This window comes from Carlito syrichta, unplaced genomic scaffold (assembly GCF_000164805.1).
Source record: "Carlito syrichta isolate Samal-C Ts95f unplaced genomic scaffold, Tarsius_syrichta-2.0.1 Scaffold120447, whole genome shotgun sequence".
Taxonomy (NCBI): Eukaryota; Metazoa; Chordata; class Mammalia; order Primates; family Tarsiidae; genus Carlito; species Carlito syrichta.
In genome coordinates this window covers 98679-117842 of record NW_007064543.1, presented here as the reverse complement: position 1 = coordinate 117842, position 19164 = coordinate 98679, and the positions used below count along the sequence as shown (strand labels likewise).

At 49.3% G+C, this 19164-nt stretch overlaps 1 protein-coding gene across 2 annotated transcripts in view; it reads right to left on the bottom strand.

The window, feature by feature from the left end:
• Positions 1-4027: 4027 nt before the first annotated feature.
• Positions 4028-19164, bottom strand: part of UBOX5 (U-box domain containing 5) — a 42212-nt gene continuing 27075 nt past the window's right edge. Inside the window, exons 2-5 of one of the 2 annotated variants that reach the window (XM_021707533.1) lie at positions 16299-16393; positions 13003-14197; positions 9541-9702; positions 4028-4770 (exon numbers count right to left, since the gene is read on the bottom strand). In XM_021707533.1, coding sequence (XP_021563208.1) covers positions 4562-4770; positions 9541-9702; positions 13003-14197; positions 16299-16352 — 1620 coding nt within the window. In that variant the 5' untranslated portion in view covers positions 16353-16393 and the 3' untranslated portion in view covers positions 4028-4561. The remainder of the gene's footprint in view (positions 4771-9540; positions 9703-13002; positions 14198-16298; positions 16394-19164) is intronic. The other variant, XM_008047983.2, reaches the window with a different exon arrangement.

The following is a 19164-nucleotide window of genomic DNA, read 5'->3' as shown; positions in this document are numbered from 1 at the left end:
TCTGGGCGACAGAGTGAGACTCCAACTCAAAAAAACAAAACAAAAAAAAAACAAAAAAAACCTGCCAACCCCTCAAGGCTGCCTCTTCCTCTGCTGTCCTCACCTCAGGCCTACACCACTCTGGAGATCTTGTCGCCCTCTGGGCTTCCAAGAGCAGCAGACAGAGCCACTTCAGGCACCTCTTTGCAACGGCAGGAGTGCATTACAGCAGAGTAGAGGCTGGGGCTATGGCCTCCGCCTAGTGAGGAAGCAAGGCAAGTAAGTTCAATCCCATCTGATTCTGCACCCCACTGTCCTGCTCTCCCACCCCCACGAAGGGGTGCTTCCCTACTCTACCAGGGGACAGTTCATAAGAGGGAAGGGGAACACCTAAGGCCAGTCTTACCAAGCACTGCCCAACAGAACTTTTTGTGATGGTGAAAATGGTCTCTATCTACACTGTCCAGTGTAAGTAGATACCAGTTCAGAGCATAACCCTGAAAGACACAATCCCAAATGCCATAACTCCAAAGGTTGAAATTCTTTTTGTGTGTGTGTGTGTGTCAGAGTCTCACTCTGATTGCCCAGGCTGAAGTCCGGTGGCGTGCGCTCGGCCACCACAGCCTCGATCTGCTGGGCTCAAGCGATCCTTCCACCTCAGCCTTTCAAGTAGCTGGAATCACAGGCTTGCACCACCATGTCCGGCTAATTTTTTTATTTATTGTAAATACAAGGTCTAGCCAAGTTGCCCAGGCTGGTCTCGAACCCCTGGACTCAGGCAATCCTCTTGCCTCCACCTTACAGAGTGCTGGGATTACAGGCATGAGCCACCGCGCCCGGCTGGGTTGAAATTCTTAAAGATCAAAATCCCTAGAGTCTAAAATCCCCACCTAACGTCTAGTTGAATTCCCAAACCATAATGACAGATTTGAAATTAGGTGTCATCACGGCTTCTTAATTTTGGCCTTTCGGGATTGCGATTTTCAGTTTAGACTTTAGGGATTTTAATCTTTTGGGATTTCAACATTCAGGATTATGGCGTTTGGGATTGTGTTTTTTGGGATTATGGTCCAAACCCAGTAGCCACTAGCCACATGTGACTAACAAACACTTGAAATGTGTATGGTGTGCTAATGAACTGAGTTTAAAGCTTTATTTACACTGGGCGCAGTGGCCCAAGCCTGTAATCCCAGCACTTTGGGAGGCCAAGGTGAGAGGACTGCCTGAGCCCACGGGTTCGAGACCAGCCTGGGCAGCTTGGCGAGACCTCATCTCTACAGTATATCAAAAAAAATTGCAGGACGTGGCAGGGCACGCCTGTAGTTCTGGCTACTTGGAAGGCTGAGGTGGAAGGATCGCCTGAGCCCAGCAGGTCACTGCTGGGGTGGCCATGAGCATGCCAAAGCACTCCAGCCTGGGCGACGGAGTGAGACTTAAACTCAAAAAAAAAAAAAAATCATTTACTTTTAATTAAATAGCCACATGTGGCTGGTGACTACTATGACAGACAGTGCAGCTTTGCCTAATCCCAACCCAGCCACCCCTTCCAACTCAGAACTGGAAGGAAAGATCCTGCACATGCAAGCAGGCCAAGAGGCCAGGTGACAGCAGGCCTGAGGGACACTGGGAGAGGGCGGAGGGGGGCCACCTCTGGGGTCAGGGACTGCTCAGAAGGCCCATGGGCGCTCTGCAAGAGGGGCTAGCCTGAGCAGCTGCCCCCCACCCCAGTGGCCATCACAGTGGCCGCCAGCCCAGCGTCACAATGCCGCCAGCGTCACAATACCACAGGCGGGAGGCTGAGCAGCAGCTTTGCGGCCGCAGGGCGGTCTCCTCCAGGGTGGGTCTCTTTGTCTGCAAGACCTATTTACAGCAAGCAAGGCGTCAGAGGGCCCCGTTTCTGGGGAATGGAAAAGCGCCCAGCTGTGGAGAGGCCTCAAGCTGGAGGGCTACGGGAGGAAGCGGGGCAGGCGTGAGGCCGAGAGAGCCTGCTCAGCCCCACGGCCCAGGTGCCACAGGGCCCGGCAGCCCGGCAGCAGCGGGACTGAATACTCCGTGAGCACAGAAGAGCTGCTTTTCTTCTTCCTGGCCATCTGGTTCCTCTACTTCTACCTTCAGAACTCATTCTGGCTGGACTTCCCTTCTGCCTGCCCAGGGGCTGGAGGGGGCGACTAGAGGGCCACAGCAGGCGTGGCCCCACCTCTGCGAATGAGGACCAGGAGTGGCCAAGAGCCAAAGCCATAGGGCACATGGCCAGTCTCGCCCTTGCATCTCAGAAGTGGAGATCTGGAGCCTGGAGCCGCTTGGGCCCCCTCACCTCCCAATGCCAGGGGGGAGCCATGACCCTAGTCTCCTTTCAGACGGCCCTGGTGGTGCATGCCCCCAAAAGCCTGCGTACTCCCATGGGGTAAATGACAGAGGAAGGGGAAGAGACTTGTGCTCCACAGACCCTGTGGTCAGGCAAAGGGCCAGAAGGTCTCTGAAGGGCAATGGGGACACAGCAAGCCTTTGGGGTCCTAAGTCTTCTCAGTTAGTGGAGCTCAGCTCTGTGTGCTTACTGAGGAGTTGCTTTGTGCCTGACCCCAGGTTATGGTGAGAAATAAACTGCTCTTGGAGCTAGGTGACAGCAAGAATACAGTATTCCAATTTTCTAGGGGACAGAAACAGAGCTCAGTGGTACTCAGCACACTTCTGGCAAAGGTGGTGAAAAGACCACTTCTTTTTGGGGGGCAGTCTTTAAAATAAGACAAAAATGGGGTTGGCACCAGCTGGACCCAGGACAGGACCTGCTGCCCCTCGCCTCCCAAGCCTGGCTTTCCACCAGGGCAATGAGGGGAGCAGAAGTCTCTAGAAACGCAGACCACCAGGGCCCTGTTGGAGGTCTGGGCAGCACTCCAGCACAGCTGCTGGAGGACAGGCAGCCTGGTCCTCGTCTGGGCGTGCCACGCTGACAAGGACCGCACACTGGCAGTTCCCAGAGGCTCCTGGAGTTAGGGGACAAGATGTCCCCCAGAGAGAAGGGCTCCCAGCAGTCAGAGAGCACCAAGGCCCTGGGAACTCTCAGAAAAGCAGCCTAACTCCAGACCCAGATCTCGAAATTCTTGGGTCTGGAATGGAATCTTGGGTGGCCTGAAGGGACCAAAAGTATGTAGCCTGCAGCCTGTCCACAGGGCCTGTGGCTGAGCTCAAAGATAAAACAGCATAGGCTAGGTGAGGTGGCTCACGCTTGTAATCCCAGCACTTTCGAAGGTGGAAATGAGAGGATTGCTTGAGCTCAGAGTTTTGAGATCAGCCTGGGCAACTTAGACCCCATCATCTCTACAATAAATCAAAAAATTAGCCAGGCATGGTGGCAGACACCTGTGGTTCCAGCTACTTGGAAGGCTGAGGCGGAAGGATCGCCTGAGTCCAGCAGGGGCTGCGGTGGCTGTGAGCATGCCACTGCACTCCAGCCTAGGCGATGGAGTGAGACTCCAACTCAAAACAAAAAAACAGCAACAACAACAACAACAAAAACATAGTGTAAAGCGTCCCCAGGCTGCTCCTTCCCAAAAGTACTCAGAAGGGAACAGGGAGTAGCATGAGGTCTCTTCCCACTGACATCTTCCAGTGACTGGAGTCTATGCAATTCAGTGCAGAGTTGTAGGGACACATATTTTCTCTTTGGGACTCCAAAAAGCTAAATTTTGGGTTGAAAAACAATGTGGCCTATAAACAAGTATTTTTCCTAAAACAGGCCACATGCAGACAAGGTGTGGTCCCCTCAGAGAGCAGCCTCAGGAGCCAGCTGAGCGCGTGCACCTGACCTGAGGGAGGCACTTGGCCCTTACTACCTGTGCACAGCCCCCTGCAAACCTGGGGTTCTGGGCCTCACACAGAAACAGAAGTGAAAATTCCAGTTTTGTTCTTTCAGGCTGCTGACACAAATTACCGCCTGACAGGATGCAGTGACTGCTCACGGCTGCCCTGTGACAATTCCACTTGTGTGGGCAGAGGTGGGGGACGGGAGTATGATGACACAGACAAGCACACCACCAGGAGGAAGCCCACAGCAGACATCAACCACCACTTTATTAAGGCTCAGAGTGTTCTGCCAGTGAGGGGCCCGAGTCATGCACTCCACATACACCCCTCACCCCACAGTCCACTTTGGAGGACCCCGAAGGCCGAGGCTGTCTCTGAGATCCGAGCCCCAGCTGACTGTGATCCACCCACAGCTGGACGGGGGTATGCAGACCACATAGGGGCCCTCAGCAGGGGTGCTCGTGCCCAGGGCGGGGCTGGCTCCAGCAAGAGCTGAGCCCCAGCAGGGGAAGTGACAGCAAGGCATAGGAGGACAGGGACATCTCCCTGCCATCCCAGCCAACCTATGGCTTTGTTATCCTATTGCCACATGAGCATGAGTGGAGCGCCCCTCCCCCACCCTCACTCTTGGCATGTGCTGTACTGTGAGGCGATAAAGAAAAGCCCCCTGGCAAAGAAGGGCAGCACTGGGCCTGGGGCCTGGCCAGACCTCAGGGGTGCCCCACTCCTGCTCTTCCTCAGCTCTTTCCGGCGATGGGTCTTCCCCGTGGAGGACAGTCACTCAGAAGTGGACCCGCAGCACGTCCTGGCTGACGACTGGCTGCTGGCAGGCTGTGCATGTCATGGGCAGGGAACGCTGCTTCTCACCCAGGCAGGGTCGGCACAGGAGGTGGCCACAGGGCAGCTGGTACACAGGCTCCTTTTTGAAGTAGGAAGAAAACACTCTTTTGCAGGAGGCACACTTGGGGCCTGGGGCACTCCCAGGCTGCTCTGGTAAATCAGGGAGGAAAACAGGCCAGGGTTAGGGAAAGCTGCGTGTGGTCACGCTTGGTCTAAGAGCCGAGCTTCCTCCCTGCTCTGCCCACTACTGGCTGATCTGGGAGGGGAGGGTGGCAGGGAGCCTGGAGACTTCCCCTCTGTCACCATGGACCAAATCTCTGTGCCCCGTGAATGCCAGAGGACAGCTGGCTTCTGAGGGCAGCAGGCATGACTGGCCCCACCTCCTGGTCTCCCAACAAGGTACCCTTTCCCCTGAGACAGGCTGCCAAGGTCCTTGCAAGGCACAGTTCATTCTGACAACATCAACTGCAAGAAAGGTGAGATGCGGCAAGAAAAGGGAAAAAGCAGCAAATGGTCCCTGTACCAAGCTGGGGCAGGTTGAGGGAGGGAGGTCACCAGAGGGGCAGGGCTGAGTTGCCCTGTGGCACACCTGCCTCCTGGGCCCGGCCCCGCCTCCTGGACGCGGCCCTTCCTCCTGGACTTGGCCCCACCTCCTGGGCCGGTTCACCTTCTGGGCCTGGCCTGCCTCCTAAGCCAGACCCTGCTTCCCTTCAGCCCTGAGGCGTACAGTGGTTCTCACTGCTACTAGCAGTCGTGCTTCCAGCCCCATAATCCATTCCTGTGCTGCCTGGCTCTCTGGGCAAGTTTGCCCTCCTTCCATGATTTCCACAGGGCCTCCCAGAGGAGGGCCACCATCCCCCTTGCTGCACTCAGGGCTCCTCCTTCCATTATGGGCTTGGCCTGAGGAAGCTGCTCTTTGTCCTCCAGTCCATATCCCTCTGGAGAGTGGCAGGGGCTGGGCTCGCCTGTCTTCCATGTCAGCCACATCTCCATTCTTAGCTACCATCCTCAGGGGGACCTCAAAGACACCTCAAACCAAAGTGTTTCAGAAATGCTTCCTAAACCCACTCTTCTCTGCCCAACTCATCACCATAACCCAGGCCACTCAGCACATGGCCTCACTTTCCCCCAGGCTTGTCTTCTCAACCTGTCCTCAAAGCTGCCTCCCTGACGCGCCTGTGTAACCTGACCACCCATGCCTCTGCTTGCCACCTCTTAGGGGCTCTCCACCTCTGGGACCATCAAGATTCATGGCTCAGCCCACCTGGCCTCGCCTTTCTTCACATACAGTCTCACCCTTTAGGTTCAGGGACTTCTAATCGCTTCTTTTCTGCACAGATCTGCATTGTTGACATTGTGATTTTGTGCTTGTTGCTGCCTCTGCTTACCATACCCTTATCTGGAGACTTGGCTCAGATGACACCCCCTCCAGGAAGTCATGCCAAGTGCCCCTTTCCTGTGCTTTCAGAGCCCATCAGCCCTTCTCATACCACCAGGACACAGCCTGCTTCCTCCCCCAGGCTTTGGAAGCCCCTGGGGTAAGAACCGTGTCTGTGTTTCTCCTCTGTTTATCCTTAGGGTCCAGCATAGCACCTCCCATGGCACCCGCTCAATCTACAGGTGACAGTGGACCTCACATCTACACCAAGGGATCAGGTACCAAAGAAAGGCACCTCAACCTCAGTTCCTGAGCCAGCCGGAGGGCACGGGCTCCCTGTGTTGAGCGCCCCAAGTATTCACAGAGAGAAAATGAATTGGAATGTGGTCTAGAGTGCTCCCCTGCCTCAACATCCTGAGGGCTACAGCCAAGAAAGAGGGTGGCCTGGCCTCCGGGGTTTTCTTTGAGCCAAACATTAAGCATCCTACAAGTACCAGGTGTCTCTTACAGACACACAAGCCAAAAATGACTCTGTGAGTTGAAAGGGTCCTGTCCTCACAAGTGAACTCTACTTGGAAGGGAAGGAGGTGAGGAAGGAAGAGAAGGAAGGAGGGAAAAAGGAGGAAGGAAAGAGCTACCGAATGCTATTTGCTGAGTGCCCCTCTGCGGGCTCTGTGCCAGAGGCTTCAGAGATCTGCCTGACCCATGAGTGCTCCATGGCAATTTATTTTCCATTAGTCTTAAAAATCACACTTGGTACCACATCGTGGAAGTATACCAGGGCCCCAATTCTCTCCAGCACTGGCCAGAAGTTTCACGAAGGACCCCAGAGTCTTAGAGCCTGAGGAGCAGATTCAGTGACAGAAAACAAAAATCACCAAAGAGAAGACTACTGTGCCCTGGGCAGACTGCAAACCCAAATATATAATTGCAATTTGGGTGATTAACAGAATACAAAAGAGAACCTTGCTTTGGACAGGGTCGGCAAGCATGGCCTCTTGGGGGAAGAGCCTTAAGAATGAAAAGGGGAGCCGGGCTTGGTAGCTTAGCCTGTAATCCCGCGCCTTGGGAGGCTGAGGTGAGTGGATTGCCTGAGCCCGCGGGTTCGAGACCCGCCTGGGCAATTTGACAAGACCTCATCTCTACAATAAATCAAAAACAAAAAAAAATTTGCCGGGCGTGGTAGCGTGCGCCTGCAGTTCCAGCTACTTGGAAGGCTGAGGCGGGAAGGATTGCCGGAGCCCAGCAGGTCGAGGCTGCGGTGGCCAGGAGCGGCCACTGCACTCCAGTCTGGGTGACAGAGTGAGACTCCAACTCAAAAAAAAATGCCGGGCTCGGTGGCTCAGCCTGCGATCCCAGCACTTTGGGAGGCCAAGGTGAATGGATTGCCTGAGCCTGCGGGTTAGAGACCCGCCTGGGCAACTTGGCGAGACCTCATCTCTACAATAAAAATCAAAAAATTAGCCGGGCGTGGTAGCGCGCGCCTGTAGTTCCAGCTACTCGGAAGGCTGAGGTGGAAGGATCGATCGCCGGAGCCCAGCAGGTCGAGTCTGGGCGACAGAGTGAGACTCAAACTCAAAAAAAAAAAAAAAAAAAGAATGAAAAGGGGGCTGGGAGCAGTGGCTCAAGTCTGTAATCCCAGCACTTTGGGAGGCCAAGGTGAGAGGATTGTCTGAACCCACAGGTTCGAGACTAGTCTGGGCAACTTGGCAAGACCTCATCTCTACAATAAATCAAAAAATAGCCGGGCGTGGTAGCACATGCCTGCAGTTCTGGTTACTTGGAAGGCTGAGGGGAAGGATCACCTGAGCCCACCAGGTCAATGCTGGAGTGCACTCCACCCTGGGCAACAGAGTGAGACTCTAACTCAAAAAAAAAAAAAAAAAAAAAAAAGAATAAAAGGGACCAGCCATGCAGAGTAAAAGGGACAGCAAGTACCAAGAATGGACTAGTCCAATAAAGAAAGAGAAAAGGCACAGTGAGAATGGCTTCAGATGAGAGTGTACAGGAGGATGTGGGGGGAGGGGGGCTACAGCATGCAGGACCTCAGAGGCAAAAGGAGTTTCGTTTCTACTCTGGGTTTAGTGGGATACCATGGAAGGACTTGTAAAAGTGGAATAGCATGATCGGCTGACATAAAAGATCTCCTTGACTCCTGTGAGGACAGTGGTGGTGGGAGGACCAGCTAAGGTTCCTGGAGGAGTCTGGGGGAGAGGCAGCAGCCAAGGGAAGGTGAGCGAGAGGACTAACCTGAGGTCTATTGGAGGAGTATGGACAGGACTCAATAATGAACAGAACGTCAGGGTGAGGTGAGGGAAACCAAGGGTGACTTCCCTGTTAGAGGCTTGATCAGAGGGGAGGAGAGGCTATCCTCTACCCAGATGGGATGATGGGGGCAGTGAGGAGGGGAAGCTCAGGAGGGCAGATGCGAGTAGTACAGTCAGGATGTCAACTCAAGACACCCATGAGAAGACGCTGAACAGTAGTCAGCGGGTCGGGCGTCTGAGCTCCACGGAGAGGCAGGAGCTACAGCTGAACATGAGCAGTCACCAGACCACTGAGTTCTCACGTGGGTGACAGAGAGTACACAGATCAATGTCTAGGGTCAGAGTCTGGTCAGAAGGAAGTTGGCAAGAGAAAGTGAAAGGGGACCACTAAAGACAGGAGAAAAGGAGCATGACATGCCGAAGACCAAGGCAGGCGGTGTTTCAGGAAGGAAGGGCTAATTAGCTACATCAAGTGCTGCTGGGAGGGTAAGTGACCATCAGTATGGAAGAAACTGCTGGTCATTTTGACAAGGCAGATTCTTGGGAATGGTCAGGATAAACACAGTGGGCAGGAGAGACAGGAAGTGGGGAATGAGAGGCAGAAGAGGAAGACGGCTTGGGATCCAGACAACAGAAGGGACTGGCTCTGCGCAGGCCGGAGGAATCAAGTGTATGCCTTACCACAAGCCTGCCAGGTTCCATCTTGCAAGAAACGCCTCAGCATTCCATTCAGCATCTCTCACTTTGTGTCCTGATAAGAGTCCATCATGCAACATGCACCAAGGCTCATTTTAGGCAAAAACTGGCCCAGTAAGCTACCACTGCTCTTTTCTAAGACACTGGTGAAAATTTGAATAGGAAGGAATCAGGATGAGATACTCAACTCCAAACCTCCCTTCACATTTACATAAAATGCCCCAGATGTCAGATGGGGGACAAAGTATATTACAAAAACAAACAACAGTCTTCAGAAGAGAATAATAACATCAGATCCTACAAAATAACACAGCAGAGGACAGCCAAAACCTAAGTCCACAGAATTACTAAGGGATGACTAAAGTAAGCCTTTCTTGTGAGTTCAAGTTCACAGGCAGCCCCTCAATTTCCCCTGGAAAAGGCAAGAGAACAGGTTCTCTCTCCAGGCTGTGTGTTGGAACTAAGGGGGAACCTGGCCATGCAGGTCCACAGAGCCCTCAGAGACACGGTCCAGCCTCCTGCACAGAGAACAGACCACCCATCTGAAGGCTCCAAGGAGATGAACAGGGCCCATGTTACCCGAGCCAGTGCCAGGCCTCCAGGAAGTGCTGCTCCCTCTTGTGCCAAGGTGCTGGAGCTGTCCCCTGGTCAGCCGAGCCGTGAAGGAGGGCAGGGAGCCAAGGGTGGACGTCAAGGCAACTTCCAAGCTTTGTGACAGCTTCTGCTCATGGGACACTGGACCTGCCGAGAGATGTGCAACCACAACATCCAGACAGGTTCCACAAAAGGGAAGAACAAGCCACAGCCCTTTGAGGACTACAAAAATGGCACTTCCAACTTCAGATGCACATAAATGTAATGAAACGCCTTCCTGGCATCTATTAGTGGGCTATGATGACAGACACTGGGATTAATGCTCTGGGAACCCATCTCACAGGCTTCAGGCTGCCTGAGCTCTGCTCTTGCTGCTTTTTTGGATGGGCAGGCGTGGGCCACCTTGTGGCTCAACTGCAGAACTGCACCCTCCTTTCTAAAGGCCTCCCTGAGCTGGCCAAGGAAATGACTGGGGCCGGCACACACAGCTTTGGACTCCTACCTCGCCTGTTATTCCCTTCCCAGCAGCCTTAGTCTTCCCTTTCCCCAATTCCTCCCTTCTAGGGTCCCCACCACACTGCGGGGCCTGAACTCTCTAGGCATTTGTGTTCTCTCTCTTGTGCTAAGTAAAGCAAAGCAGTTATTACCAAGCGGAGTAACTAAGACCTCTCACTCACCACAGTCTAGGGGACCTTTGGTAGAGGTTCAACTCCTGGCATGCTAAGTCCTGGAATGAGAATGAAGGCCAAGGAGGTAGAGGACAGCTGCCCAAGAAAGGCCCCAGGGACCTGCCTGGTAGCAGAATGTGCAAGACTGTCTCAAAGAAGGGAGTGGAACGTTTTGTCTACAGTTTGCAGGACACAGGACATGAGCTTAGGGCCTTGAAGGAGCACTAGTCAGCATGGTCCTGTGTCGCCAAGTCTGTCAAGGCCAACGTCACTAAGGACTCCACAAGTAGACAGTGGAATAAGGACCCTTTTCCTTGTCCCACCCCACTGCAGCTCAGAAGCTTCCAGGAGTTTCTGGAGGTCACGTTAACTAGAATTTACTTTTAAAACCAAAGACACGGAAGTAGGCATACTACTTGCACAACCATTTGAAAGACAGAAAATTAAAAGAATGATCAAATCTAAAGAGAATAATTTTCATAAGGAAAAAAAAAATTTGCCAAAAAGCTACCCTCTACAAGTACCAGGCACTGGGGAATTCTAACAAATAAGTAAAATAGATTATTCTACTACTATTAAATTGTTCCAGAGTATAGAAAGGGAAAATTTCTAAATTCTTTTTATGGAGCAAAAAATAATAATTGATACCAAAACCTGACCAAAGATGGCACACAAATACATCCACACAACTATAATCCAGCCTTACTAATGAATGCAAAACATTCTAAATAAAACACGAGCAAACAGAACCAAGCAGCACATTAAAAGAGTTATGACTAAATGGAGTTTACTCCAGGAATGCAAGAAAGGCTCAATATTAGAAAACCTATTAATGTACTTTATCACTTTAAAAGATCTAAGGACGAAAAACCATAATATCATCTCCATTGATTCTGAAAAGATATTAAACAAAATTCGACCACCAATCCTGGATAAAAATACTCAATACCAAAACAGGAATCAATGGTATAGGATGCGTGAACCTCATCTCCCGATAGTCATGCCCTTAGGAATCCCCTCCCCTTGTGGGCTGAACTTAGGGACTTGCTTCTAACAAACAGAATAGAGCAGGTCCACTTCTCCACCAGCCAGGAAGGACACTGGTGTTGAGGCTGACATACCTGATAGGACAGTAACTACCATGACTTCCAGTGCTTTGACAAAACCTCAGATGTGTGGCCTTCCTAATGTTGGAGCAGTCACTGCAGTTCTCTATAAGGTTGCTATGGCTGAAGCCAGAAAGAAGGCAGGCGAATATTTACAGAAATTATGATTCAATAAAAGATTCTGAAACGTGAGAAAGGCTGGAGTTTTCAGAGAGGGAAGTGATTTGAAAATATAAAGAATTGATTTGCTCATGACTATTACTTATGCAGTGAAAAAGCAAAGAATTTCTTTGGGTTGAATTACACAGAAGTGTGTTACTGACCTGTGTTCCTGGACTGTGAAACATGAATATGTAGGCGAGTTAGTAGATTCTCTTGATAAATAAACAATTAATACATACTTTGGGGGAAAAAATGTAATGTAGCACAAGTAAGGGATATCACTTTCAAGATTAGGTTATAAAAGACTGATTTCACCCTGTGCACTCTCTCTAGAACACACAGTTGCCACACAGCGCACTGCCTAAGAGAGAGGCCCACATGGCAAGGAACTGATGGCGACCCCCAGCCAGCAGCTAGAAGGAAGTGAGGCCCTCAGTGCAACAATTCAGCGAGGAACTGATCCTGCAAAAATCACAAGTGAGCCTGGAAGTAAATTCTTCCCCAGTTAATCCTTGACATGACCACAGCCACACGACAGCATCCCTGAAAGACTCAAAAGCAGAGAACCCAGCCAAGTTATGCCTGGATTCCTGACCCACAGAAGTTAGGAGATCATGAATGGTTGTTGCTTTAAGCCAGTAAGATTTGGAGTAATTTGTTATATGGCAATAGATAACTACTACTTCATTAACATGGTAAAAATAGACCTATCTCAGTCTCAGAGCCAAACTTAAGCTTATGCTGAGGCATTCACATTGAACACGTTCAGCTGCAGAGGCCACCAAGTGAACCAGGGCTGCTCTCCTCAGGAGAGGGCAGCATCACTGGCACCAGGAATCACTGGCAATGCCCCAGGGAAGAGGCAGAAAGCCAGAATGCTTAAATCTCATACTAAAGAGTACTGTAATTTGTCCACACAGTTACTGGCCATGCTTTCTTCAGTGTGGTTTTCCTCTTCAGTAACTCTCCTGAAAGGAGGGCCTCCAACCTAGTTCTCTTCCACTTTTTTGTGTGTGCTCATGGCACTGCATAGAGAGGTAAGAGGCAGGAAAGACCTCAGTGTACTTCCACTAACACACCTTAGGGAAGGTCAGAAACCACACTCAGAGGAGTCTGCTGACACATGAGTCACTATAAAGAAGGTCTGCACTGATGGGCTGGTGTCTCCTCCCAGCAGCTCTGTTCAGGATAAAAGTTGACCCGGCCAGGGCACGTAAAGGGAGAATGAGGAAGGCAAATCCACCAGTGGATCTATCACTGGACAGAAGAGCAAAACACGCAGACTGAAGCCCTAGAGTAGATTAGGAGAACACAACCTCCCAAGGCCTCCGGATTTTCTCTGGTCCAAAGACAAAGCTGAGGGGCCCACAATGAGAGATGAGAAGGAAGAAGCATGGGCACCCACCCGAGGAACATAAGCTGGCAGAACATAAAGCAAAGGGCAACAGTGCCAAGAGGCACCGGGGAGATGCAGGGAAGGCAACAGCCATGGACATAGGACAGTGAATTACCTGTTGAACAGTCCATATGCATCAGGCTGAGCTCACTGGTGGCTTTCATTTTCTTAGCGGTGTGCTCTGAGGTAGTGGGTAAGACCAGAGGGCTTGTGGTAGAAAAACAGGAAGCATTTAGATCAAGGCTACTGTCTGGGGCATGCTCGGCCTGCTCCATCTTCCTTTTTCGAGAGGGCAGAGCAATGGAAGAAGGGGTCACTGCCAAAGCAGTCTGTGCTCTTCCAAGCAGGTGGCAGCCAGGGATGGAGTGCTGAAGCAGGAAGTGGTCGATCCGGGCCTTCAGTGAGGGGTGAGGCAAGGGCTGGGAGTGTGGAGTAAAGGCCACCCCCGTGAAAGGGTCGCTGGGCACTCGGCCCCATGCAGCTTCACTACGGTTACACTTCTCCAAGGTGCTCTGGTCGATGACCTTGCCTGAGGGCAACAGCATGGGACAAGGCATGATCTCCAGGGTGATGGGATCCAGGAACTCCTCAGGCACATCCCGAATTACCTCAGCCAGCTCCTGCAGGCCAGAGGGAGCCTGCTGGCCCTCAGACTGGTCCCCAGGGTCACAGTCACTTTCCATAGGTAAGGCCAGGGCCTGCAGAGCCAAGTCCTGAGGCAGGCTCTCTGAGGCAACCAGCAGGACACTGTCTATCACCTCCTGAGAGCAGGTCTTAGCTGGCTGACCCCACACTTCCAACCGCTTGATGCACGGGATACCACTGCCTGTCACATGGGTGATACAGATCCTGACATGGGCCACGTGGCTAAGGGACAGAGCTCCTTTATTCCAGAGCTCCTGGGTCACAACAGCAGGGGAGGGAAGTGTGGCTTCTGTTGGGCCAAAAGGTGGTCTGGCCTTGAAGCCCCTGTGGCTAAACACCACTTGGCTCTGGTTTTTCAGTAAGACCTTCCCTACCAAGGTGAATGCCTCCTTGTCCAGGACAGATGGCTCAGCTAGGCCTGGGGTCTGGCACTCGGGTGTACTCCAAGACACTCTGCTGGATGATGTGTACATTTCCAGGCCAGTGACGTTCTGGCCTCCCCCAGCTGTGAGGTCTATGTTAATCCTACAGATTTCCACATTAAAGGGAAAGGCAACTGTCACACAGACTGGTGGCTTAATAAAATACTCTGTCCTAAAGCCGCGATTCCTTTTTGTGAGGTCTTCAGAGACGAGATTTTCTACTTCATAACCATCAGCTGATATCTAGATTTAATAACAAATATGAGACACAGTGATCCAAATAAAGACAATTAGTTTTCAAGAACTCATCACTTCTAAAAAACTCTTTAAAGAAAGTCTGAGGTTCCTCATTTTAAAATTTCCTCTATTAAACTAAATTGTCTCAGGTTATTTTGCAGGCATGTAAGATCAGATCAAATGCTGAAGGCAGCTGTGTCCCAGAGTACTGCCCAATTTTTCTTTTTCTTTTTTTTTTTTTTTTGAGTAAGGGTCTCACGCTATTGCCCAGGCTGGAGTGCAATGGAGGTCTGCAGCCTTGACCTCCTGGGCTCAGGTGATCCTTCCACATTAGTCTCATGAGGAGCTGGGACTACAGGAGTGCACAACCATGCCTGGTTAATTTCTTTGTAGAGACAAGGTCTTGATATGTTGCCTAGACTGGTCCCAACTTTAAAAATATAAGCAACTGAGTAGTAGTGTGCCTGTGGTCCCAGCTACTTGCGAGGCTGAGGCAGGAGGAACGCTTGAGACCAGACTAGGCAATATAACAGGATCCTGTCTCAAAAGAACACAAAACACAAAGAGTAACAAAACCCTGCCCAACCAAACAAAAAAAAAATCCCTTCAAAATAACACTGCCATGAAAAGGGGGCAGATATACTAGTTGTTTATTTTAGAGGATGGAAAAATGCAGATTTAGGGAAAAACAAAACATTTAATTTTATATTTGGACCCTAACAGTTTTCATAGGAAGACATAACAAGCAAGCTGCCTGTAAATGTATAAATGATGAAACTTGGCAGAAAAAAAAAATGTGTGCACAAAAACATGGACCACAAAAAAATGACAGAAAATTTAAAACAGCGAAGTACTAGGGGATAGTTGATCTTATTCTGCCTTTGATGTTTCTTTTTTTTTTTTTTTGAGTTGGAGTCTCACTCTGTCGCCCAGACTGGAGTGCAGTGGCCGCTCCCAGCCACCGCAGCTTCAACCTGCTGGGCTCCGGTGATCCTACCGCCTCAGCCTTCCAAGTAGCTGGAAGTACAGGTGCACACTACCACACCCAGCTAATTTTTTGTTTTATTGTAGAGATGAGGTCTCACCAAGTTGCCCAGGTGGGTCTTGGGCTCAGGCAATCCACTCACCTCAGCCTCCCAAGGCGCGGGACTACAGGCTGAGCCACTGAGCCCGGTTTGCCTTTGATATTTCTAATACTAACCAGTAGAAACTTATAACCAAAGAAAATTTTAAGATATCTTTGTCTAAAGGAGTCAGCCTAACAATCTGGGAACCTGAAATAGCATGCTGGGTACAGAAACTACACCTTAGGCAATCGGTTCAATTTTGGTGTTTCCTTAGTCCCTACTCTGTGAGGTGGATAGATATTCTCCTTCGCACAAAAGGGAGGAAGCTTAATGAATAACAAATAATTTAAATAACAAATGTAAGCCATTATTTCTAGCATTAGAAATAAAGAAGAGCCAGGCACCATGGCACACACCTATAATCCCAGCACTTTGGAAGGCCAAGGCAGGATTGCTTGAGCCTAGGAGTTTGAGACCAGACTGGATAACACAGCAAAACTTCATCCTTACAAAAAAATAAATAATTTCGTCAGCGTGGCAGAGTGCACCTGTAGTCCCAGCTACCCAGGAGGCTGAGGCAAGAGGATCACCTGAGCCACAGGAGGTCAGGGCTGCAGTGAGCCATCATCGTACCACTGCACCCTGTCCTAGGTAGCAGAGTGAGACCCAAACTCCAAAAAGAAAGAAAGAAAAGAAAAAAGAAAGGAAGAAAAAAGAAAAGAAATGAACAAGAAGTGGGGAGAAAGAGTACATCTACCTTTGCCGTGACTTTGTACTTGAAATTGATCACAAGGGAAAGAGCACAATGAAGAAGATGCTGCCCAAAATGAGTCACAGCTCACCTCATGGTGGTGCTGCATGACTCGAGAAGTGAGCCTGACCCATGCTTACCTGCAAACCTGGTGGAACCTAAAATAATGAGGGTAAAAGTACAGGAAGTCTGAAGCAAGTCTACATATGCAAGGCAGAAAATGACAAAATACATGTAAAGTCTGTACCATATATTTATACACATATGTGTATGTATTTGTTTTACTTACCTTGTTGCAGTGAATTCTTGGTCTGAACTGAGGGAGGCAAAGATTTATGACCATCTTTGTGGTTGAAAGGATAGCTTCCAAGCATCAGAAACAGCCTTAAATTAAAAAAATACAGCTTGGTGTTAGTAAGAAAAGTGAAAATTCAATTCTAAATTTTCAGAAGTTGACTTCTAAGAGAAGAGAATCATACAGGATACCAACAAAAACTTTAACACACATACCCTCTCACAGCCTATATTCACTTTCCTTGTATCCCACATATGATGCTAGGAAAAAATCAGTCACTGAAAATTACAAAGATATCTATCACAGGCTCAACAACATTGGCAAAGGCTGCCAGTTCTCTGGCCAACAACTATTCCAAAGACTCAGTGGAGGTGAGGCCTATGAGCTCTGCTGGGCTCCCCATAGGAAAGAGGGCAAAAGAAGCTGGGCTCAGAGAAGGGTTAGAAGGTTTAGAATGGAAAGGATCATAGAAAATAATCATAGTGGTACTAAGCATCTTTGTTGTTTAATGTTCGTCAATGCAATTTTGTTTTCTTACTCAGATGCAAACAATTGGAAGAGTCAAAAACATTATTACTGAGAAACAGAAGAGTTGAAAAGTATCTTAAAAGGACACCTAATCCAATTAGTCATTTTAGTGGCTAGTTCCAATATTACTCTGTAGAGAAGTAGGGAAGCTGCTAGCAATGCCCCTCCCAGTGACAGGTCTCTCCAGTGATATAACTTCTTGGGGGAAGCCAGCTGCCATTCTATGCTTTTCCTTTTTTTTTTTTTGAGTTGGAGCCTCACTCTGTCACCCACTCTGATGTGCTGGGTTCAGGCAAACCTTCTGCCTCAGCCTTCCAAGTAACTGAAACTACAGGTACATGGGACCACACCCAGCTAACTTCTTCCTGACTTATTGTAGAAACGAGGTCTTGCCAAGTTGCCTAGGTTGTTTTCGAATCCCTGGGCTCAGGCTATCCTCTTGCCTCTGCCTCCCTAAGTGCTGGGATTATACTGCACCCAGCTAGATCTATGCTTTTCCCACTGGATTCATGGCCATGGAAAACTCTGTTAGCCCCATAGGAACAGGGTTACCCTCTGGAATGTTGCTTTTTTGTTGTCATGATCAGTAAAACTTGCAAAGGTCAGGCAAGTTGGGCATTCTGCAACATTTGAGTAGACACTTGCTGCACAGTAAAGATCTGTTATGGGACCTGTGCCTAGCTCCTAACTCAGTTTCACACATAAATATAAATGATTCTTTTTTTTTTTTTTTGAGTTGGAGTCTCACTCTGTAGCCCAGGCTGGAGTGCAGTGGCACGCTCACGGCCACCGCAGTCTCCATCTGCTAGGTTCAGGTGATCTTTCCTCAGCCTTCCAAGTAGCTGGAACCACAGGCACATGCCACCACATCCGGCTAATTTTTTGATTTATTGTAGAGATGAGATCTCGCGAAGTTGCCCAGGCTGGTCTCAGGCAATTCTCTGATCCCTGGGCTCAGGCAATCCTGACCTCAGCCTCCCAAAGTGCTGGGATTATAGGCGTGAGTCACTGCACCCAGTCTATAAATGATTCTTAAACATGGTCTTTCTATATGCTGAACTTTCTAGGAAGAAAACTTCCAAGTAATTCATAGGAAGATTGCACTGTTTTGTTCAGTCCTTTACCAAGAAGTGTTCACCATATCTAAAAATCACATCATCAAGAGCAACGCTATACCTATGTCCGTCTGCATTTATAGCAGTCCGAATTCTTGGTAATTCTACATGTTGGTAAAAGCTTCTTTGTGGGCCGAGCTAGTGGTTCACCTATAATACCAGGCCGAGGCAAATAGACTGCCTGAGCCTGCAGGTTTGAGTTGGAGTGTGCCACTGCACTCCAACCTCAGCCACAGAATGAGACTCCAACTCAAAAAGAAAAAAAAAAGCTTCTTTATTCTTTATGCTTCTAATATGGTCATATCCAAACATTTATACATGAGAAAAAATTTTATTATCACAGTTTTAAACTTCTCCTTTACATTACTATTAGGGCATTTTATATGTATGTATTTATATATGCATGTTTATGTGTACACCTGTATACACTTTTTTTAATAAATAATGTATACAAGTATGTTATATCATCTTCGGCTTTAAGTTCAGGATGGTAGAAGAAACAATAAAAAATGTTGTTAAAAGAGGGAGATAAATCTCATAGGGTGGAGAACCCCTTGGCCTAATGTCTCCTGTTCTTTATGAGCCTGTATTGTGAAACTCCTAGTGCTTCCTATTTTGAGGCATACAGGTAATCACTTTGACAGAGCATTCTAGAATCTGACCTTGAATAACCATGGATGACAGTTTACAGAATTCCTTTTTTGAAAGATTGTATTAACACTGTCTCCAAGCTTCTGATACCTTTCTTGTTCTCCACAATAAGTATAAAATAAAGGAAGTGCCAAGAGCGGTGGCTCATGCCTGTAATCTCAGTACTTTGGGAGGCTAAGGCAAGAAGATTGCCTGAGCTCAGAAGTTACAGAACAGCCTGGGCAACTTGGCAAGACCTTGTCTCTACAATAAATAAAAAAATTAGCTGGGCATGGTGGTGTACACCTATAGTACCAGCTACTTGGAAGGTTGAGGTGGAAGGATTGCCTGAGCCCAGCAGGTCAAGGCTGCAGTGGTGGTGATTGTGACATTGTACTCCAGCCTGGGTAACAGAGGCTCTGACTCAAAAAAAAAAAAAGAAGTGCCTGATGAATTAAACATGCAAATATTCTTAGGACCTTTGTGTGTCCCTCCTTCTTGGCCAGGAAACTGGAATACACTCAGAGCAGTATTTCCCTCAATTCCCCTGGCCAGTGGCTTCTTGTTGGTTTTTTTTTTTTTTTTTC